The 23,799-nt window shown below is 44.0% G+C and overlaps 1 protein-coding gene across 1 annotated transcript in view; it reads left to right on the forward strand.

Moving 5' to 3' along the window:
* SCML4 (Scm polycomb group protein like 4) overlaps positions 1-16,907 on the forward strand; it is a gene marked incomplete at both ends in the record, with an annotated part of 48,454 nt that extends 31,547 nt beyond the window's left edge. Inside the window, 3 exons of the mRNA XM_082481482.1 lie at positions 2,090-2,356; positions 11,576-11,721; positions 16,782-16,907. Of these exons, the coding sequence (XP_082337608.1) occupies positions 2,090-2,356; positions 11,576-11,721; positions 16,782-16,907 (539 nt within the window). The remainder of the gene's footprint in view (positions 1-2,089; positions 2,357-11,575; positions 11,722-16,781) is intronic.
* Positions 16,908-23,799: the final 6,892 nt, after the last annotated feature.

Consider the following 23,799-nt stretch of genomic DNA (forward strand, 5'->3'; position numbering starts at 1 on the left):
ATTTCTCTTATGCTAGTGTTACATTAGTTGAACTGCACTGAATCCAATTGAATTACACCCTATCTGTATTTGTGTGAGAATCTAACTCAGAAATCCCTGGCAGAAAGCAGCAGGATACCTGAATGCATGCTGTAAGGATCCAAATTATCTAAGTGAAAAAAAGCCTTACTAACAGAAAGTTACTTGCAGTTGCAAGGGCAAGTGCCCAAAAGTGAGGAAACTTCACATTTACAGCTGTCCTTCAGATTTGATGTTTGCCTTATGGCGAGTCTAGCCTTGGCCCAGCATGGGACAAAGTTTTAAAAGACAGCAACAAGAAAATGAAAAGTCAGGCTATCGTGTAACAAAAATCTGTGCTGTGGCTTGACACACAAGCCAGGATGCTGGCATGGCACAACCCTTGAGTATTTGAGTTGTCAAACTAAATCATGTTTGTTTAACATCAACTACTCTACACAGCTGCCAAGGTTTTGGGTTTTTTTTTTTCAAAGGAAAAGAGAAAAAATGTAAATTAAAAGGAAAACTCTATTATATACAGCCTCAACATCTATTAACGATGGGATTTGTGTCTTGTAGCATAAATTACAGCATAAATTCTTCCTGTTATTCAATAAGGCTACACAATATGTCAGGAGGAGAGTGTTGCTCAGGCAGAGAAGGAGATGTGCAACACCATGGGGATAATTTCACCCTGCTCAGATGTCTCTGGAGGGGCAGTACGCACGATGAGGAAAGCGGCATTTTCAACAGCTCAAAGAAACATCGCGGAGGAACGGGAGGCAGTTTCCTAATCCAGGGGCTCCCTACCCACCTGATGTTAACAACTTGTTTCACTCAGTGAGAATGGGAATCTCTGAAGCACGGGTTGCCAGTATTTGTAGGGGTGATGTGAAGCTTTGGATCTCAGTGACGTTTCCAGGGGCTCTGCTTGTATCCCAGTGGTGGTGGTGGTGGAGGAGAGGGTCCTGGGACTGTGTGAGGGGAGGGCTGGTTTTGCAGGGAGAACGGTGGTGGGAATGAGGAGGAGGAAGAGCTTTGACTATGTTTTGCGAAGACAAAAAAGGCAAGTAGGAAGGAGTCTGGATACTGAGGCCTGTTGGGAGGAGATTGGGACTGGCCAGAGGAGGACAATGACACAGACATGGAGGTCTCAGTCCAGACAGTGAAGCAAGATGGACCTAGACCTACATCTGAGGAGAACTGTGAAAAAAAGTCTGTGTACTGCAAAACTTGAGGCTAGGCCTGCCTCATGTGTTAGACTCCCAAGCAAAGGGGAATATAATTCTCTAAAATAGGTCTGTAAGTGCAAAATTTTATTGGGAGGAGTCTGAAAAACAAGGTATTTAGCTCCTACATGCTGTGCAAAGTGCAACACAGAGGAGAGGAACCAGAACAATGGTTTGCAGTCATCCCTGATGCCAGCCCACGTCTGAACCCAAGCCAGGTCTGAGTGACTCACTCACACATCTCTGCCTGTGATAAACTTCAGGTGTGCTCATCAGCCATCAAGCCTCATCTCCTCCTGGGATATGGGCCCTGATGGATGTCTGCAGCTGAGGACATTTTCTGATTAATTTTGGTAACTGCAGCCAGAATGCTTTGGTTTATTACCTTTACTCCCTCCTACTGGCTGCCAGGCATTACAAACCCAACAAACTGCCTGTCCTGTTGTCCTCTTCTGCCTTCTTTTCAACTTCCATGTTTTTAAAAGAAAGACAGAGCAAACAATAGCTGCACAATCTCCCAGTCTCGGTGGTATTTGGGGAGCACCGTGAGACAAAAGGGACTTGCCAGTCAATGGCCCAGGACTTTATGGAGAATATTGCCGTAAGCTGACGTGGATGAGTCACATCAAGCCAGTTTCCCTGTTGTGACTCTACTGACTTCTGAGTGGTTGTGCTTCCCTTCATTATTTATTAATTCTCAGCAAAGATCCCTCCAGCAACTAGCTGTCTGTACAGAAAGTTGGAAATGGAGTTAAACTTTTTGCCAAAAAAAGGGAATTTTGGCAAAATTTTTTTTCAAGGGCTGAATTAAAAATGGGTTCTGTTTTGCTGATGTTTCTTTCGTGTCTTGGCTTCCTGAGCAGAAACAGTCATACCTGAGGACTACCTGGCTGACCCTGCGAATATGAAGCGCTACAGCGTCGATCCTGCTGATTCTGCCTTTGGTTGCATGGGCTCCGCGTACACCATGAGGCAGAGTGCCACAGATGGACGTCCTGCTGGAGCCTCCTCTTCCTTCTGTGGCCATCGTCCTGCCCAGATATCTTCAGGGGGGCCCTCGTCTACTGGCCTGCGGCATCAGACCTCCAGTCCAACGAGGAATGGGACCTATCTTGAAGGAAACAGAAGTGGTAATATAACATCTTCCATTTAGCAATGTGTGTTGCTATGCTGATGCCATGCTGGAGTCTTAACTCGCTCCCAAATTCCCAGGAAAATTAGTGAGGTCGGTCTGCATTGACATCAATCCAGACCACTCGTGCTTCCATTTAGAAGGAGAAATAATAACCTCTGTAAACGCAAAATTAATCTGTTCATCATTAAGTAAAAAAAAGGTGAATGTTTTCTAATGCTGTTATTAATTATGTAAACATATGTATTATGTATAATCATGTGGCAATCACAACTGTTATTATCAACTTACAGATATAAATATTAATATATAAGGCATTCCTCCCAAAGAGTGATACTGCCTGCAGGCAGGTACCTGTTGTTTGTGTGACACCAGCTGTGTACAAGATATGACGCAGAGCAAACCCCAATATTAGTGCCTGCCTCAAAGCATTTTAGCAGAAGGTTTTGCTTCCTAGCTGTGTGGCCCATCCTGCCCCTTTAATCATGAACCAAGCCAGATTTTCCTTGAAAAAGATTGCCCAGAAAAACGTGTATTTTTAGAAATCGTCCAGCTCACTGGTCAAGGGTCTTTTATCCTTCAGGAAGCAAAGTCATACAAAGTTTAACTGGAAATTCAAGGGATGCCATGGGAACCACTGCATTCAATAACCCTTCTTCTCCCCTTTCCTTGTACTTTTGTCCAGTCACCCTGCTAGGATTTAGGTTTGCTGGGTCAGTCACTCTGCCCATTACCTATGTTCTCAATTAGCTGTGTGGTTTGTTTTTTTTTTTCTCTAAAAATGACCTGGGTTCATCAAATGGGTTAGCTAATTCCCTGAACTCCTGTTAACTTGGTCTTTGTTTGCATTTTCCAAGTTCTCCATTAACAGATCTTTATCAGTTGTGATTCGAACAGTGTCTTCACCTCTTACTAATTATTCAAACTTCATTTATGCATTTTTCATCTTGAAGATAGATCTAACAAAGGAGTTGAGCGTCTCAGCCATTTTTAAGTCATTAATTTCTTTCCTTTCTTCATTTATTAATGGAATCTACTGTCACCCTAGTATTATTTTTTTAAAAAATCTTGATATATTTGCAGAAGCCTTGCTAGTTCCCCTAGCCTCTTCGTCTACCATTAGCTGATTACACTATCTTTCTGCCCTTGCATTTCCCCTGGAAATTGCAAGTGATTTGGCATATTCTTGCTTGGTAGCCACTCCAGAGCCTCTTTCCAGTAGCTGCAGATCTTTGCATAATTCCTTCACGTTCCTCGCCTCCCCAATGCCGGTATTATTTCTTGTTTCTGAACTCTCACTATTTAATGTTTTAGAACATTATTCTTGCAAAACACATATTACCAGTATTTATCCCTGTATTTCTTTGTTTATCTAAGTTTGCATTCCTAAATATTCAATACCTACCCAAAGCCATCACTCACTTTGCTATTATTTTAGCACACTTGTTTCCCTGGTTTATCCCTGTGTTACTCTATTATACAGAGCACTGATAAGCATTCGATTCCCGTCATTATTTTTTCTTTACTTACAGAGTCAACTTTACTCAAAGCAAAGTGGATAGTTTAGAAATGCACTACTGCAAACAACTTGTAAAAGGTTGTCACTAAGAACCAGGGGCCTCAGTTACAAAGAAAAGGAAAAGAAAAGCCCTTTCTTTCAGATCTTGTTCAGTGCCTCTCAGGCCAGCATAATCAGGTGCTGGGAGGACAAGAGGCTTACTGTGCACAGGATTCATTTTCCCCTCTTCTGCTTCTTCCCTAGAGCCTCCTAGCAGAACTGGGACTCTTTCGTCAAGCTTTTTAGTTGGCAGCTGCGAGGAGCTGAGATTTAACAATGTTGTTGCTTGCTTTGAAAATCTTTATCATTCTGCTTGGGATCAGTTGTTATCTCTTTGTAGCACATAGGAAGGGTCAGAGCAGTTCAGTGCAAAGGTCTGTCTAGCCGTGCATCCTGTCTCCAGCACGAGACAGCAGCACACCCCCAGGAAAGAGATAAGTGCAGAGATGGTGATGCTTCCCCACTAGCCTCTCCTCCTTCAAAAATTTGTGGCTCAAGGACTTCCTGAACCAGAAGTGGTGGATTCATATTTAGTAACCCTTCATAGATTTTTCTTTCCCGAATCACCCAGTGGCTTATTGAATACTTTGCGCATTTTCAGCATCTGCAAAATACTGTAGTAGACTTCCCGTGCTTGAAAATGCATTGTGTAGAGAAAAGCCATGGTATTGGGGGGTTGAATCTACATTCAAGGGACTGAAGCTTAAAATCAGAGCTCCTTAAGCTTGTTCGACTGCATTACGTTCCCTTCTTCTTTCTAACTGTGAAAATCGCTGTTTCCCAGTCTCAGCCAACGTCTTGGGAAAACTCAGCGTGGTCCTGAGGCAGGAAGCTAAGCTTCAGGAGACAGCTCCATCTCTCTTACGACTTTCCACAAAATTTGCAGTCTGTATAAAATGAAAGCCCAAGAGATGGCACCTTTTTTTTTTTTCCAGAACTGAACCAACAGAAAAGTCATAGAGTGGCCATGCAATAGGCTTTGCGGGTTCCTGTATTTTTCTAGCTTGAAACATATTAAAGCATTTTGAGGACTGAAGAGGAAGAGATTGCTTTTGGACTAGGTACTTGTGACATTTGGGTGTCTTTGAAGCAGTTATAAGGGACTTTCAGCTGCTACATATGTTATTGTGGCGTAGCAGGACTCATCCCAAAACAGCTTAGTATTTTTTTACATGACAAGTATTTGACATCTGCGAAGACTAGCTCCTCTGGGATCTCTGGGTCATTAGGCCAGTTCAACAGTAAAGGCTCCTTCAAACTGGCAGTTATGCAGTGACCATCATGAAAATGGTTATTGATTTGTTGATATTGCTTATTTAAAATTATTAACAATTTATTAGTCCTGGTATCATCCATTGTAGATTGGGGTCTACCATAAAGGTACTTGCAAACCCATAAAGAGATGGATTTGCTGTCAAGGTCTCCAACAGGAGGAACAACAAACCCCTGTGCTTCACCAGTGTACGGCAGTACAAACAGTTAGTGGATGTTTGTACCACCACCATCCATCACATTTACTCTGATCCACTCAGCTGCTTTCTGGAGACTCCAGCAGAGAGTCCATAGCAGGACCTGGGTCCTCTGAGGGAGAGTAGAGCCATTTGCTCTCAGACACAGCCAGGGAGTTTTCAGTGGCTGTGATGGGCAACAGAGTGATGCCCATGAAGTCAAGGTGCCCACAGATATCACTTCTAGCGTTAAAGAAACTGTGCGATTTCCAGTCACAGCCTGGTTTCATCTCCTACTCCATTTGTGATAGTGTCAGCCCTGTAACACTGGAATTCCCACTGTAGAGTCCTACAAAGCATTGCCTGCTCCTCCTTAAAGACTGTATTTCTTCACAGCTATCATGCTTTCACCCACCATGCTGCTTCCACTTTTGCTGGCAATCCCAGACTTTTAAAATACACAACTTTCTATAATAGCCTTAGTGCAGCCACACTAGAGTTTGATTACTGTCTTTGCAAAATCTCTCTTGCAAAGGTCTTTGGAATCTGCACTCTCGCTACAATGCTTCTGCGTGTGTTTTTCCTCTTTCTAGGGATAATTTATATGCTGCTGAATCGTAAGTGAGCAAAGATGAGTAAAAGTGGTGCATGCCAGTCTGTTCTTATCCTCCTCAGTTTGCATGCTTACAAGGCAGGGATGGGCAGGACTCATTAAAAAGAGGAAGAATTTCTCTCTGAAACCTCAAACCAATCCTCTTTATTTACGGATATTTTCGAAAAATAGCTTGCCTTATTTATCATGGTGGGCAAATATCATGGAAAAAACCACAACCATAAAACATATCTCAGTGCATAGCAGAACATATCTTTCAAGCGGAATGGATGAGATTAAACCTCAAAGCTCTCATTAATGTGATCAGAAGCTCAATGTCTATTTCTCCATGATTATGCTAAAAAATTCTAAACAAAAAAAAAAATCTTATTTCAGAAAGCCAGTTGGGGCTGCTAACAGATAAACATGCACTTTCCTGTCATCATTTGCCAAATTGAAGCTCTTAAATCAGGGAAGGAATAGTCAAGGACATCATAAACCTTTCCAAGCCTGCTTACATAACAAACAAAGCCTTTATTCCAAGTATGAAGAATTGCGTGTTCGACCACAACATAATAACCTTAACCTTGCCCTGTAGCTTGTTATTTTTATGTAGATTTTATTATCCAATATTAGCAGTTAATTATTATCACCTGAGGGCCTTTGTTAAAGAGGCAATCCTGCTCGCTAATACATTTATTTCCTGAAAACATCTGGGGGCACAGGGTTTGAAGTTTCTCTTTTTCCAGAATAATGCTGCAAGCAGCCTGCAGGGGCTGGATCCAGCACCTCCCCAAGGCAGTGGCCAAGGGGTTCAGCGCTGGGTACCAATTCTCTGGCAAACACAGCCTGCCTGTTAGTTTTTGAGGACTTTTAAAGCCTGAAAGATTTCATGCTTTCAGTGAGCTGCCTATTTTCTCCCCGGCGCCACGCAAAAGAGAGGCAAATCAAGAAAAGCCCAAATAAATATTTAACGCCAGCCCATGGCTGCATCTCACACAGCTGGATGCTGGGCTGCTCTTGCAGCAGGCAGAGGAGCACCCACGATGTTGCATCCCCATGCAGTGTGTGCCATGGCGGCAGCAGGAGCAGCTGCCATGCTGGTGGGATGACGACTCTGCCCTGCCATGCTGTGGGGCCGAGGCCACCAGCCAGGTGGTGCACGGCATCTCCTGCAAGCGCCTGCCAGGAGAAATTGAGGTGCTAAGCCCAATCTTCTTTCCAGAGCTCTCTGCTCATTGTGGCTCATCAACCCCCCTGGTGCCCGTAAATATCCTGTAATTGTGTTCTCCCACATGCCTGCTTTTCTGATGCCTCTGCTCTTCTCCTGCTTGGTGTGCCCTAGACTTTTAGAAAAGCATCTTCTACAAAGCCTTCCTCCTGGCCTTGTTTCTAGTGGGAGGTTGGTTGTTTTTTAAAATGTTTCCCATTTCTCTGCGCCTTTGAGGGCCTGCTACTTCTGCTTAGTTTCAGTAGATCTGCTGCTCCTTATTATCTGCTCCAGTGCAATCAGATAGAACCTTTTAAAATTTCATTCCCACCCCCTTCCCCTGAGGCAAAGAAATCATTTAGGCCTGCAGCAATATTAAAGTTCATCTGTCACTCCCTTTCCACTCTTATCTATCAATGACCGTACTCCCTCTGGGCTCTGTTTGTTTGCCAAGAACATATTTAGGGAGTCTGTTATTTATCTTTCCTTCTTTCGCAGGTTTAACTCCATTTTAGCATTGGGTTTCCTTGTCATGCCTCTGCAGCTGTTTGGCTGTTGGCTTTCTCTCTCTCCATCCTCCTTCTCAGGAAGGTCCCAAGGCCAGAGGTGCAGGGCAGAGTAAAGCCTGCGTGGGGTTAGAGCTCAGACCAAGCCAGGCCACATCTTTCCATTGTCTTTGCCAGGCTTTGGCCACTGACGTGGTATGTCCAGCCATATTTGCGGAGGCAATGCTCTCAACTGAGATGCCCCAAGACCTTCCTCCTCTTCAGTCTCCTTCCCCAGCACCGCTTCAGGCAGGAGGGGGAAGTATTTCCCTCTGATTACCTAAATTTCCATATCCCATTCCATTAATTTGACAAATTTTTGCCACCTGTCAAAAACAGGAAATTGGATTTGACCTAGATTACGATCTCTAAAAATAATTATTGGTTATGAGCACTCCCATCTCTTTGTAATCTGAGTATTCATTATCATCTTGATTAATTCTGATGACAGGATGGCATAGGATACCCGGGAGACATGAGGCTTCCTCATTTATCTAATTCTTAGGTTAAGTGTGAATACCTTCAGATAAGAAAAAATGCATAGTACTTGCCCTGCTGCCATCAAACACTTTTGTGCTTAATATAATCTTTCAGTAAAATAAGGCTATTGAAACAAACCCCATCCCTTTGTGTAGACATGAAATGATTTATTTTCTTTCGTAAATAGAGAGATTACACTTAAATGTGTAAACTACGATGTTAAAAAGCCAGAGTAAATTAAACTACAAAATACATTTTAAAAGATATTTAAAAGATATATTAGGGCAAGAAAGCTGGTGAAGGGTCTTGAGAATAAGTCTTATGAGGAATGGCTGAGGGGCTTGGGGTTGTTTAGACTGAAGAAAAGGAGGCTGAGGGGAGACCTTATTGCTCTCTACAACTACCTGAAAGGAGGTTGTAGCAAGGTGGGTGTTGGTCTCTTTTCACGAGTTACAACCGATAGGATAAGACGAAATGGCATCAAGTTGCACCAGGGGAGGTTTAGGTTAGACATTAGGAAAAACCTCTACACTGAAAGGGTTATCAAAGACTGGAACAGGCTGCCCAGGGAAGTGGTTGAATCGCTGTCCTTGGATGTATTTAAAAGCCATCTAGATCTGGTGCTCAGGAATATGGTTGAGAAGTGGGCCTGGTTGAGTTAGGTAACGGTTGGACTTGATCCTAAAGGTCTTTTCCAGCCATAACAATTCTATGATTCTATGACATGGAAAAACAGATTGTTTCCAGACTCAACAGCTACAAACTGTGCTTGGGACATTTTTCTGCAAGCTGGTGGTAGCCCAGTTTTACTGACAATGTTTAAAAGTAGCCCCTTACATACAAGTAAAATAACACATCTTAATTCATGAAAAAGTAGCAGAGAGTCCAAGACTTGACTCTAGGTAGGTAAATAAAGACCAAACAATCTTTGAAGAGTTAGTATCTACACATAATTCTTGGGTTTATATTATTATCTTATACCTCAGGTAGGGATTTGAAAGGGTTATCTTCATCTGCTGGGGCCTGGAACAGTTCTAGCCATGCAGTCTCTTTAGAAAGGTCATTTATATATTTGTCTTTAAAAAATAAGATTTATGGTATTGATTGCTAGATTGCGAAGGAGTGAATAGAATTCCCCTGTCATTTCAACCTTTTCTTCTCATCCCCCTTCCTTTCATTGCAGATATTTCCAATACCCATGAAGGCTCCTGACATCCCTGGGGGCTTTCTGTTCCCTTTGCCCTTTCCTGGCATTTCTGGAAGCAGCTGGTTGCGGGCAGGAGTGACTGGGCCGGGGGCTGCTCTTTCTGCGCCCGGTGTGAATCCCAGGCTAAGCCCCCTGGGCTTTCCTTACATTCATACGAATTTAAGAGAAAAAATGTGATCCTCAGTCGTGGCACATCTCCCCCGACCACATTATGGCAGTAGCATAGGAACTTCTGTAATCCTTTGGGCACAGCCAAACCTTTCTCACCCTGCCCTCTATTTTCCACCTGGTTTGTGAAAGCCTAGTTTTCTCCCTGCCTTTGGCTTGAGGTGCCGAGGTGCACAGTATCTCCACACATCAGCTGGTACCCAGTCCATCATCAGATCAGGCAGGGAGAAATACTCATCCCTCTGCCTCCAGGACAAGTCTTAGTTCTCTCACTTGTCCCTGACAAAGTTACTGGATGTTACTGATGATCCAGGGGTTGGCCAAGATTACCCTGATCATTTTGCACTCTTTGTCTTCATCGTTTCATGCCAAAGGCTCCAGATGGTGTCTGTACCATTGTGTATTGCATTTATTCTGTGAGTGGAGCCCAGGGTCGCCTGAGTCCACACGAACACCAATCCTCGCTGTCTAATTAAGAGGACCTGCGGCTATTCCTTGTCCTTTATATCCAGAACAGTGACTTAGCAAATGAGAGTGTAATTATCATGATATTTACATCACATCCCATTATGAAGCCCATCGACCAGATTTGCATATTCATAGCACTGCTGCTTTCCGGAGTTCATCCTTCATAACTGCAAAATATACCTCATTACATTATACCGTAGGATGAGCATGGTGGCAAGAAAAAAAGGACCAATATGCACATAAAGCCATTATTGGGCATATATGGGCAGATCCTCAGCTAATATAAACCAGCATGGCTCTACTGAAGTCAATAGAATAACAATCTACATACGCCACAAACCCAGCCCACTACATTTGCTCACACGCATTAGGACTGTGTTTTGAGTCATGCATGGGGATCCTCATACATTTCACCTGTCTCTATAAGCTCAGTATTTCTCTGGAGAGCTCAGCCCTTCTCTCCTCAGCAGCTCTGATTGTCATCTTGGCTACCCGGGGCTTCTCCAGGCTCCAGTTTAGGTATCTGTGGTCCCCCTCTACTTGCACCCTTCTGTTTCCTTTTCTGTCTTCTGTAATGCCTGCTGGCTTACCATTTGCACCTCCCTCATTAAAAACTGGGCCTTAACAGAAAGAGATGAGCAGGTCTGGGCAAGTAACATTTTATAAATCTGTGCTGCTGCCTGCTAATGCAAAGTTTGCTTGGTGTGTATATAAACAAATTTGAACAGCTTTCCTGTAACCTAGCATTGATATAGTTATTGTAATAGTGAAGCAGCGTAAGTGGGGGTGCAAATTATAGTCACGTGGAGGCTGAGATTTATAATTCTGCAGAGACTAAGAATAAAAACATAAATGCACTTTCATACCAATGTGCCTTTATTCACTTGATTTAAAGCTACAGCAAGCCGAAATGGCCTTAAATCATCCAGGGCTTATACCATTAAAAAGTCACATGTGCAGTGTTCATCTTCACATGTTTTAGTAGCTTTCCAAATAGGCATTCATTGGGGACTGCAAGCTTTGTGAGAGCCTAAGATTAGGAGGGTATTGACTGGAAACCTTCCTTTAAGTTCTGAATGTGAAGAAAAAAACCCAACTATTTGCTAAATCCTGATTTTATCCTCCAGCCTTCGCATTCAATGGCAAACTCCTTTGTTTGATGCTGAAGTGCTTTCTCTCCAGGTGGGAGGGTGGTGTCTTCTTGAGCCAAAATCCCCACTGCTTGCAGATCAGACAGCAGGGGCAGCTCGGTTTAAGAGTCTGGCAGCTGGCACATTTTTCCTTCCCCAGCAGGAACCTGAGGGTTTCATGTTTTTTAACGCAATTTCCCAGCTGGGATCATGTCTTCTGATAAGCAGTCAGATTGGAAACTGCTCCAAGTCCTCTTCTTTCCCCACCCCACTATCTCAGGCTGATACTTGCACACACACATCCAACGTCCAACGCCGCAGTGAGGCTGCCGTACCACTGTACACTCAGAAACCAAGGAAACTTCTGCGTGCCATTGTAATGTGCTGTTGTGGGCTTTTTTGTACCAATAGCCTCAAGTCCTTCACCAGAACAACAAGATGCGGCTCGGCCATCAAGCAAGAATCCTTTGACCTGGACGGTGGATGATGTGGTTTGGTTTGTGAAGGATGCAGACCCTCACGCCTTAGGTCCCCACGTGGAGCTCTTCAGAAAACACGTATGTAGAAGGCTGCCCATACCACTTCTGGGTAATTCAAGCCAAGTGTGTGGGCAATCCCAAGAGATAGCTGGTACACATCACACACCCCCCCTCGGCTGTCTTTAGCTGCTATAGGCAGTGTTTGTGCTCAGCCAGGTTGAACGCAGGGACCTGCAAGGTGTTGAAAAGGCTTTCTAGAGAGATGGTCAATGCCCCAAGCCTGTCAGTGTTTAAGAGGCATTTAGACAAAGCTTTTAATAACATGCTTTAACTTTTGGTTAGCCCTGAATTTGTCAGGCAGTTGGCCTAGGTGATCGTTGTAGGTCCCTTCCAATTATCCTATCCTATCCTATCCTATCCTATCCTATCCTATCCTATCCTATCCTATCCTATTATTTTCTATTTCTATTTCTATTTTTCAGTGGGGAGACCCTAACAATGTCTTGAGAAAATGATCGCTATTTGTTCCCAACTACACCAGTATAAATTGTTTCTATGCCAAGCCTAAGAGAAAGCACAGAGGATCTGGTGCTCATTTTTCATTGTCACGTTGTCACAAAAAAGCCTCATCTCAATGACATTTTTTTTCCCAGGATACCTATGATTCTTCTCTGAAGAGCATTTTTTATGTGTCTCTAGATATTTAGCAGGAGAAACCCAAAACAGCCAAGCTTTTAATCTTTTTCCCCTCGGTATTATGCAACTACGTAACCAAATTTAACAGACCTGCTGACTCACTGGAGAATATGATAGTTGCTTTTCCTAGACTATCTCCAGTGGTGGAAATTTTGTTATTCTTAATTAGTAAAGGGGAAAACTCTAAACACACATCTGATGTGGACTTTCTTATTCTGCTGCTGTATATGGAGGTGGCACCAATGCATCTAATAGCATCTTCAGCCTCCTCCTCCTCCATCCCTCCTTGATCAATTCAGTCTGGCTATGAAAATGGATTTTACCCTAAAAAGGACTCACCTATGTTCAGCTGGAGGTCATAGCTTCAGATGTAAGTGCCTGGACCCAGGCCTAAAAGAGAAAAGCTTCCCAGTCCTGATTCCTAATCAGTGCTTCAGGTTCCAAAGCGAGAGGGCTTGATCACCAGGTCCCGCTCCTCGCCTGTGGGCCAGCAGGGACAGGTGGGAATGTGGGGCTGCAGACAACAGCTGAGGGAGACAACTGATAGACTTCCAGCTACACCCTGGATGCAGGGTTTCCAGATACTGAGGAGAGGAGGCAGCTGAGGAGCAGATGAAAAGGAAGATGAACACAGGCTTTGATGTCTGCTCACCTTGGGCAGGTATTGAGGTCATATGCCATTCTGCAGACAGGCTGGTGGGATGAGAACAGCAGAAGCAGGCCCAGTGGTGCTATGACAAAATCTACAATTACAGGTCAGGTGCCAGCCTACTTTCCTTGCCTTCTGCAAAGAAGTCAGATATGCCTTATAAGCTGATAATGAAAACATGGCCTATATTGGCCATGTGGGTAACCAGGCAGATAAACAAGCCACCTTCAGATTTAAAGGAACTTGCTTTAGCGTGACTTTTTGAGGCTATCAGAAGGGGCTGTGCCTCAAGAGAAAAATTCGTGCAAGGGAGAGAGAATTGCCATGGTCTGAGGCATACAGCTACATCCCAAAGAAGAGAAACATTTAAAGTTCATCTTGTAAATAGTGCAAAAGCACCAGTTTAGTCTAGTTTCCACTTGGAGCAAAGGATGGCACAGCATGCTTTTATCTAGCAACGGGGCAGTGACATGCTCCAGGCAGTCGTGGGCCAGCTGGAGCATGCCATGATACTACAGCTGCTCTGTGACCAAAGAGACCAAGCTAAATTGCCACTAAAGACTGTCCCTGTCATCTTTTGTTGAACACCCAGCACCCATGGGCTCTACTTATCATTGGTTTCCTTGTAAAATATGCTGTAGGTGTTGGAACCTGGGTAAGATTGCCACACAACTCAATTCAATTACGCCTTTGAGTTATATATGTCCCTGCAATTTTTCAGCCTTCAAATCTCATCTGGATTAGCATGGAGACCCCAGGGGTGAGAGACGAATGATTAGTCCATTAACCTTAGCCATATCTTCCTGTATGTTCAATCTTTCTATGAAGCAGGTGCATAATTTACTTAGAAGCACTTACTGTCATTGACCAGGCCCAGCTATCACCTGAAATTGTTGCTTTGGCAATCAACTCATCTGAGCTATGACATGGGGACGGAGAGGGTGGTGGTACCACCAGGAAGAAACGGCTGGGAGGGGGTACCCTGTGGGCAGGCAGCGCTCACTCCCACCTCTGTATCGAGCCATTTGGGTGCTGGCCTCAGCCCCTGGAGCCGGCTCTCCCAGGGAGGAGGTGCAGCCCGTGTTATCCATAGCTGCCATATGCATTGCAGGACGACCGTGGCTCTGCACTTCCCACCAGGAGCAGAAGCTTTTCTTCTTGCTAAGGCACCCAAGGAGCACTGTCACGGGCAGCTCCGGAGATTGTCCACCAAAGACCATGAAACTGACTACTACGTCCCCTCTGCTGTTCCCTGCTCCCTCAGCAGACACAAGTGCTGAGGAAAGCCTAGCCCATAACTGACTTTTGGTCTTGTGCAAAGGAGCCATTGGCCGGGCAGGGACCTCGTAGCAGCACTGCGTGAAAGCCCTATGCAGTGCTCTCTCAGCAAGAAAGTCTTGGTAGAAAGACTTAGGGAGGGAAATGGAGGAGGGGAAAGAGTTACACAGGGAATTAGCAGGTAGAAAACTCAAGCTGGAAGGGATTGAAGTAATGTTATGGTCTGACAGGTTAATTATGGCCAGTGATTGTACAAATCACTGTATGTAAGAGACAAATACATGTATGAAAGAGACAAAAATCTTTGAGTTTAACATAATTAATGCAGTTTATTAAAACAGAAACCTGTCTCTGCCTGTGCTAGACATCAGACTTGTGAGCATGCAGCATTCCCTAGACCTTCTTCATCTCGAATGTTTGAGCACTGACCACTGAGCTGACACTCGCTGCACTCCTGATGCAGGCGGTGGCCTTACCGGGGTTGGTGTCTGTTCACGAGATTGCAGAATACAAAAGCAGGGATATATATATGTCTCCCAAGCAGGATATAGTTTCGGAAGTCTTTCATTTTACTCAGAATTAAGTGCTTTAACACCCATGAAGATGGGGAATTTAATCTTTCTTATTAAAAGCCTCATCCTAGGGGACATCCACCACCAGGTGCAATTCTTGTTTCCATAGCACAGGGCTTGTTTAGGGGTTACTCTGCTTTTTGAACAGTATCCTCAGAACAAGTGCTAGCAAGAAGCTGGCACAAACACAGTAATACTCATTCTTGCAGGTGGAAGATATATGTTTATATCCACCGTATCATGACCTCGCAGCTCATATGTTTGCTGTGTTCATCCCCTTCCAGGAACATGGCGATAATCTGCAATATTCTAACCAGCAGTGGGCCAGACCTCAGCTCACGTGAAGCAAGCTAATTGCACTGATGGCACAGAATTTTACCAGCTCCAGATCTGATCCAAGATCTTCTGGTGGGGCTATTGCAGATTTGGGGACCACGCTATCGAATTCTTCTTTTTTAAAATTATTTTTTAAAAGGGCTGACACAGTAATACTGTAGAGAAGTCAAGCCAACAATCTGCACAGGGACATGGCTAATATGGGATATTTAATTGGATGTGAATGCTCCCTCCGGCATGCTCTTGTCATGGATTTTAATTTTGACCCCTACATGGTAATAATAAAGGAAATCACAAAATGCTGAACTCAACATTTAGAAACAGCTGCCTCCGCACCAAACCCTTGACAGTGTTTTTACCCTATGGCACCACAGTTCCAGGAGTTTTTTTTTCTTTCTTATGCAAATATTAATTACAGGTAATACTTATTCTTACTTTCCCTTAGCTTCCTTAAAATAATGGGAAGGAAACGGGGAAAGTGAAGAGCGTTTCTATTATGGATAGAGTGGGGGTTGCAAAATGAAGAGCATTAATTGATTGAGTTAATCAGAAAGTGACCTTAACTGCTCATCAGCTAAATCACCTACTGAATGGAATAATAATGATCAGGGCAAATTAGGATCCACAGTATTGCTTAATTAGTAAGCAATGGATCACAAAGGAAAGATCTGACCACCAAAACCAGAATACAATATATACAGCATTAGTATGTGTGTATATGTGTGTATCTATGCAGACACACATGCCACTCGTTATGTTTTAGCTCTGATGGTCTGAGTACGTAAGTGTGGTGGAGATTGTGGGGAGAAGTAGTATTTTTTAGCACATCCACTGATATAGCTGGGAAAAAACAGACAAGCTCAGGATCCAAGGAAGCACAGTGTAGCTGAAAGCTTCTGTGTTTTACAGTCCATAGTAAAACAGTCCGTTTCTCTGTGCACCCGAGCTGCTTTGTGCTCACTTCGTGATTTCAAAAGGTTTTCAAGCCAACAAGTCTGGGATAAAAAACTTGGTGGTAATTTCCTCCACTTATATGATGGTTAAATTAAATTTGAATAAATTTTATTAATAAATGCAATAAAATAAGCAAGTTACTACGATTTTCAATTTAAGAAAAAGAAACCTGTATATACATATATCTCACCAGATATAAGTGCACTGAGGATATGTGAAACATGCAGATAGCCAGGGACAAAGCTGGAAACAAGATTCAGAGGTGTGTGATTAGCAGTTCATGAGGCCACATCCCTCTCCTCTCTATCATTTATTGCTTTCTCTCAAGGTTTACCGCTTTTTCCTAGAATTTGGCTTAGAGCAACCCTGGCTTTTTTTAAAATCCACGTTTTAATTGCAAAATAATTGAAAACCCAGACAAACCTTACAGTTCCTTGAAGAATAAAAAGTACTATTTGATTAGGTCCTTTGGAGTTTCCTTCTATCATACCTCAGCTTTCAATTTTTTAAATGACATTTCAAAATGCATGACATTTTAGCTAGCTCTACTCTAAAAGGCATGCTGTTTCTGATTCACCTTGCTTCAGGTGTCAGGACACAGCACTGGAAGGGGGTTAGCACATTTCGATTCTCTTTCTCTCTTTTGAAACCAGGAGATTGACGGCAATGCTTTGTTGCTGCTGAAAAGTGACATGATCATGAAATACCTGGGGCTGAAACTGGGACCTGCGCTGAAACTGTGTTACCACATTGACAAGCTCAAGCAAGCCAAGTTCTAACAATTTATTGAACAACAACAGAACCTGACCTAAATCTAGATGGAAAACTAAAGGTAACGTGTTGCCTTACAGAAATGCATTAATTTGCAGATTGTTTTTCCCTCTTTTTTAACAAAGACTTTGTCTTTTTTAACAAAGACTTTGTCTTTTTTAACATTTGTGCATCGTCACCTTTTTTTAATCCAATGGGATCTTTTGGGATGCTTTGTGTTAATAATTTGCCAAAAAAGTCTATAATTACAATAATTATTTTGTATCATTAATATTATTATGATTATAGTAAGTCCTATTTTTGTAATCAGAAGTGGGAAATCAAAAACAAACACAGCTACGGCATACACTGAGGACTGCTGGAAGATGAACCAAGAGTCCCTCAGTTGCCACGGGTCTGCCTCGGAGGAATAACCGCTGACCTGCATGGACTGGGCTCCAGCTCCACCACCAATGCTCAAGGGCTGGAAAAGCATGGCATTTGGTCACCTATTGGCTGATGGGAATTGCCCCATGTCTTGCACTATCTGGAAAACTTGATTTTTCATTTAAAAAAAAAAAAAGAAAGAAAAAAAGAAAGAAAAGAAGAAGAAAAAAAAATAGAAAAGAAAAGAAGGGGAAAAAAGGGTGTTTTTCTTGCAGCTTAAGTACTTTTTCCCACTAGAGGGAGCAGCCCTAATAGACTTGAGGCTGGAACTACGATGCCATCGTGCTTTCTGTCTGATGAGCTTTGACCATCACGACTCTTCTATCAAGCACATCTATAAACACCGACAAGGAATCACAGGCTCCCAGCAGGATAAACCCGTCACTGTTTACAGATAATTCATTCAAGAAAAGCCCAAATGTAGAGAGTGTTTCTGACAGGATGTTTCTCATCACGCTGAAGAGGGGGTGGATGGCTCCCGCGGTGTCTGGCGTACTCAGCTGTCGGCTGCCTTCCCTGAGCCGTTTCTGTCTGGAGTACAGTTTGTGGCACTCTTAGAAAATGCAGAATTTCTGGGTTTGGTTTTGTTTGCATTTTTAAAAAGTGGGGGAGCCGGGCAGGAGCGATCCCCAGGTGGATCTGGCAATGCAGGGCACAGCTCTGCACTTTGCAATGATGGTCGGGTCCGGGGCGCACACTGTAGAATTGGTTCCTGATTGTGCTGTGGCTTTCAACACATATGCAGATGTGCTGGGCTTTCTTTCTCAAGTGGATTAAAAATAATGCTCTTTTGCCTCTTATAAAAACCCCAAAAGTGCTCATTGATATTCCACATAGCCAGATGGGTTTCAGGCTGAGGACGTAATTTGTGGTGTGGGTATGGCCCCATTTTCATCCTTCGCAAAGGAGGATGACGAAGGGACACATCCATACAGGTTAAACCCTTAGTGTGTGACAAGGAGTGGTAGCAAGTGTTTGTAAATCATGCAGGTTATTTTAGAGCTAACCTCAACTGAACTGAGAAACAGGGTCCTGATAATATGCAAGACGTCATACTGTCCGACCCTGTTTATGCAGAACAGAATATTACCAAAAATACCTCATGGAATTAAATTCAACTTGATGCATGTTGCTAGACTAGAACTCCTACAAAAAAGATAATGGTTCAAGACCTAATCCTGAAAATCCTTAACAATATGAGAAAACACATCCCATAAGACTTTCAGTGAACTCTTGGGGACTACTCCCCCAAATTAAAAAAGTTGTCTGCATACGTTTGCAGGATTGGATCTTTACAGGACTGACCAGATTTCAGCAAATCCTGTCTGCACGCTGAGACACCTTTAATAGGAATAGCTGAACAAGTGTGTTATATTGAAAGTTGTATACTATCCAGTGATGTAATATACTGAACCCTAAATGTGCCAATGCTTGGAAGGTAATACCCACCTGCATCACTTTGTGTCCATGGTGTAGAGAATGGAAACCTGTTCAGCTGGCTGTCTGGTTGAGGCAGAGGTGACTTCACATCAACACCAAATCTGTATAGTTCATTTTTCACTCTTACATCTTAAAAAAAAATAATCTTTTCCCCACAAAGATACCCAGAATATGTAAAAATCTTGCTGTATTAGTAATGTCACCTTCAGAGAGTCCTCAAACAATCTTTCTTTTTTTTTCCCCTATAATTTTTAACTTAGTTCATCTCTTTTTTTTCAAAAGGTAATTTTAATTCCTCCACTTAGAAATCCACCTGGCTGTAGTATATCAGTAGTCAGAGCTGGTTAGAATTTATCAGATGGCTTCAATGCTGGAAAATCCCACTTTGTCAAAATCAAAACTCTTCATAAAAGCATGTCACTTTCTAATGTAAAATTCTATTTAACTGAAACTACAGCTTTTGGTTATGTCAAAACATCATTTTGACATTTTGGAAATGGAACATTTTTGTTCCAAGAAGATTTTTGCATTTTATTGTACTTTCCTGGAGAATCTGTAACCTCACATTTTGTTCTGGGAGTGGGGAAAAAAACCCCAGCATAACCACAGACTTTCCTGAGCAAGAGTCCTTCCCGTTCAGTTCTGCGTCTTACCTTTTCCCTCCACCTGCCCCAGTCCAGACATTACAGCTCAGAGGGCTGATAATACCAACGTAATATTTATAGACTTCTTAGTGGCAATGATGTTTCTACATTTAATATGCTGAAAGAGTTTTCATGTATGTATCTGATGTATAGTCAGTGGTGCTATTTGATATGACATTTGTAGGTATGACAGGACTGTCCAGGCCATAATATTTAACATTCTGATTTTTACAGGGGAGGCAGTTAGTGGATTCATTTTACATGTAAGTAACGTTTATAAAAAAAATTCCTCACTGCAATTTTTTTTCACTGAAAGGCAATTAGGAGCCAAACATTACTGCAATAATATTGCAATTTCTTCAGAACAAGCACTGAAGAGCCAGAACGTGCACGTCAGCCACTTCTCCATTAGCTGCTGCTTTAGACATTGCTTGTACAAATTATTTCGCTTCCTAAGACGTTCATAGCTCTGGCTTCAGACTGCAGCCAACCCAGTTGTATTTTTGAACAGTTCCCAACAGGTGGGTGGATGTGCATACTCTTAAAAGCAATACATGTGCCTCTTTTCTACTTCTAAGCACTCACAGCTGGACCAAAAAGCACTTTGGTTGCTTCAGGCAGTTTCAATACTTTGTAAGCATTCGCTTTAAAAAAAAAAAAAAAAAAAAAACAACCAAAAAGGAAGCAGGCAAAGTCTGAGGATTTAGGGAGAGCTCTTCCCTTGCTCAAGTGCCAGGCATTCGGAGCACAGAGCCAGTGGTCCCAGGCAGACCGCCTTCTTGCGTCTAGCATGGCCGACCAGCTCAGCCTTTGCTGCAACACAGGTCAGCCCCGCCACCTTCCCACCCACCTGCTGTCACGGTCTCTTCTCTCACACCAACAAATGCCTCCTCCCCCAGCCAGACCTAACGGAGTTTCAAGAAATGCCTGTGGGAATGCCTCCACCTCTCCGAGCCCACTCTCTTGCTTGGCAGGCTGAGGAGCGCGGCGGCCTTTGCAGCGTTAGCAGCTTCGCTCAACGTGATTAATGTAGGCAGGCACCCATGGGACTGGCATGGAAAGCATCACTCTGGGCTGTTCTTGCCCTTAAACTGATGGCTGAATTTCTACAGGTTGTCAGCAGTCTTCATGAGTTACGTTTCTTTCCTTCTTAAAGAAAGGATGGCTGTGAGAGGTAAAGTAGAACATCATTGGCAAAACCAGCAATAATCAGCAAAACAATAAGAAAATGGCTGATGACGTTTTGGCATGAAAAGACACCTCTGTTGGATTAGCGGCAGGAGCACAAACCATCCTCCAGTTCAATCAGGATGATGGCAGGATGGCAAGGCAGGATGGATGGACAACGTGAGTGCAGGTGTACGGCTTCAGAGAGGGAGCAGCTCGGAAGCCTGGCCCCGACTCCGGCAGCCATGGACAGCCTTTCCTCTCGCCCCGGCACAGCCACCTCAGTTCAGGGGCTGAGCAAGCTCAGGGAGGAATTTTGCAGCCCTTACCTCCCCAAAACATACCCCAAACCCTTCAGTTAATTAGTTAGTATCTTCTTTTTTTTTTTTCCTCCTTCTCTCTCTCTTTTCTTTTCAATTGCTTCTATGTGGAAAAAGACATCAGGAGGGGGATCCCCCACACCCCTCCAGGAACCCGTGGGCGACCCTCTCAGCTCACCCCATGAAGGAGCATCTCTGGGGTCAGACATTCACCAGGATGCAACCAGTCCTGCGTTGCCACCAGGGAGGGAGGGGAGAATTAAATGCCCCCTTTTTATTAACTAAAATTAAAAGCTGTTTGGGTGCTCCCCCTCTCTGAACCACAGCCTCCCTGCCCAGGGCCGGTCACTTGGCTCTTCCCCACAGGGCGAGGAGGGAGGCAGAGGAGGTGCCCAAAAGGGCTGCCCGCTGCTGGGCTGGTATGGCAGGACCAAAACTGGCTGCTGCCCTGGATTGTAACCAGTTTGGGTGGAGATAGGTGTTGTGCCCAGGGTTTCGGTCCAGGGGATTTTGCTGTCAGTTGTTCACAGGTCGCACCCCAGTGTTTCAGTCTGCACGTTCAGCCTGTTGCTGTGCCAATTTTGTCTCCAAATCCACCCTCTTGAGCTCGTGTCAGGGGATTGCTCTGCTGGCGCAGGCTGCTTCCAAATCAACAGGCTTGGGGTTGCTAGGGAAATAAGTCACAATAAGCACTTTGGGGGCAAAAATTCAGGGAAATGGCAGGTCAGCAAGAGCCTCCCTCCCTTTCCAAGCACTTCTGTGTGCAGAACCTTACTGCGGCAGCTCCAGAACGAGGCCCACACACCATCACTCCCCATTACTGGTAATTGGGTCATATGGAGCTGTACGGATTTTCCTTCTTTCACCAAGAAATATGGTCCCAAATCGCACACCTTCACTGAAGGAAGTAGGCAAGCCGCTGCACACATTGCCTCCGATGCCTTGCAATAGTTGCATGCTGCTCTCTAATCCATGCTCCCTTCATGGACAATTGGAAACCGATTCCCTTGGAAATCTATAATTTTGCTTGAAAAAGAATCACTTTTATTCACTGCCATGAGTTAAATATTATGGAAACATGTCTGCTAACAATTTGCTTTGTGTAATTTGTACTAATGCTAATAAGCAACAGCTGCAACGCTTCCTGTTGTAAATTCTTTTGTGGTTGCAGCGGTATTATCACATCTGTACTTCACAAATCTGATAGACTCTAGCACAACTTGCTCATTCTGGCCCGAGCTCCAGCAAATCCCCGCGCCTCAGAAGTACGGCTACGCAAACATGAATTTACAGTCTCTGTCTCCCTTCGGTCCCAGAGCCTCTGCTCCGCACCAGGTGCCTGGAGCTGGAGGGGTGGCTGGGGAGGTGGTAGCCCGGAGGTCAGCCGGTGTCTGCATGATGTGGTTGGAGGGGATTGCTTTCAGCAGAGACATCACTGACCGGCCAGGTTTATTGCAGTTCAAGCAGACAGGTTTCGGTCAGAGGCTAAGTGCAGGAGAAATGTGATTTATTAAAGAAAAAGAAAGAAATGCGCAATACACTGCCACCATAAGACTTAAGCTGAAACCCAAGAATCTTTCAACTGTAATCTAAAGAAAAATGTTTCCCTCACTCAAGACTCTAAGTAAAGCATGTTAGGCCAAACCCAGGTCCCACTGAGGTCCGCGTAAGTTTTTCTATTGAATTCATAAGAACAGGGCTTGGTTCATAAACCAGGTCAAGCTTCAGCCATGTCCCATAGTAACTAGAGCCTAACAAGCTATTTCATCCTCCCTTACAAAGAGCGGAGACAGCCGCTGGCCAGCCCCCTCTCCCCTGCTCCCTGGAGAGCTGCTAGCTTCCTGGTAGAAAGCTCTTCCAGCTGCACCTCTACCTGATCCCAACACCTTCTCCAGTTAGCTTTGTGTTTTAACCATGAGTTTTCGTGGAGGGTGGTTTGGGTCCACTTTGCAGCAAACCAAAGCCCCTGCGCTGAGGATTTCGGCCGTGCCACTAGGCAGAAACTTGCCCTGATTTGAACATGACTTCACTGGGAGATTTCTACACGTTCTTGAGGCGAAGCCCTCAGTGGAATTTAAAAATAAAACTTTTCAAAATCAGTCCCAGTGACCCACGGTTTTTGGCTCCTTCAGCATCCACAGCACTTCATCATACTTCAAACGGTTGAGTCTCTTGGTAGTGCCATAATCAGACAGGAATAGCTCACAGGACTTCAGAGGAGACTCCATCTCTGACTACGGAGTCTTGGTCCTCTTGGTCTGTGGGCAGCTGCCAAAAAGCAGTATTTGAGGCTGGAGACAGGAGTGTGTGAGTGTGTGTTGCTCAGAGAGGCTTGCCTGGCTGCACAGACAGGCTGTGAAGCGAGTGAAATAAGAGCAGAGCAGAGCAGCTAGGAAGGATGGGCTTGAAAATTAGGCAAGTCCCAGGCTTCACTAGAGTTCCTGCAGAGTTTGTGCCCTGTCTCCAGCTTTGTATTGAACTTTCCCTGCGTAGAGCAGTACGTCTTTCTTACCCAGAGTTTTCCCTTGGTGTTATATAAAACGGATCACGCTGCCCTTTTGTTTTTGAACGTGAAATACAGGCAACCAATCCTGTTGTCAGAGATCTCTAAAAGAGTGCGGAATGGGAAAAACCTGAAGTCCCAGCAGTACAGGAGTGAGGATGTTTCAGAGGGGAGCAGTTTCACAGCTTTCAGTGTCTTTCAGCGTCTTTCAGCTGAAACATAGGAGAAGGGGAGAAAAGGGACTTCTGAATTGCAGTGAATCCAAGCCAGTGAAAAACTAGTGATTAATTTCATCCCTCACTTTGATGGTTTCTTGATCTGTTATGTGTTTTATGGCCCTGAGCATTTGCTGCAGTGGCAGTATCGTGAATTGATCCATGTGTCCAGGTTTCACTGGAAC

The sequence above is a fragment of the Vanellus vanellus genome (genome assembly GCF_965231255.1).
Source record: "Vanellus vanellus genome assembly, chromosome: 3".
In the NCBI taxonomy this organism is placed as follows: domain Eukaryota; kingdom Metazoa; phylum Chordata; class Aves; order Charadriiformes; family Charadriidae; genus Vanellus; species Vanellus vanellus.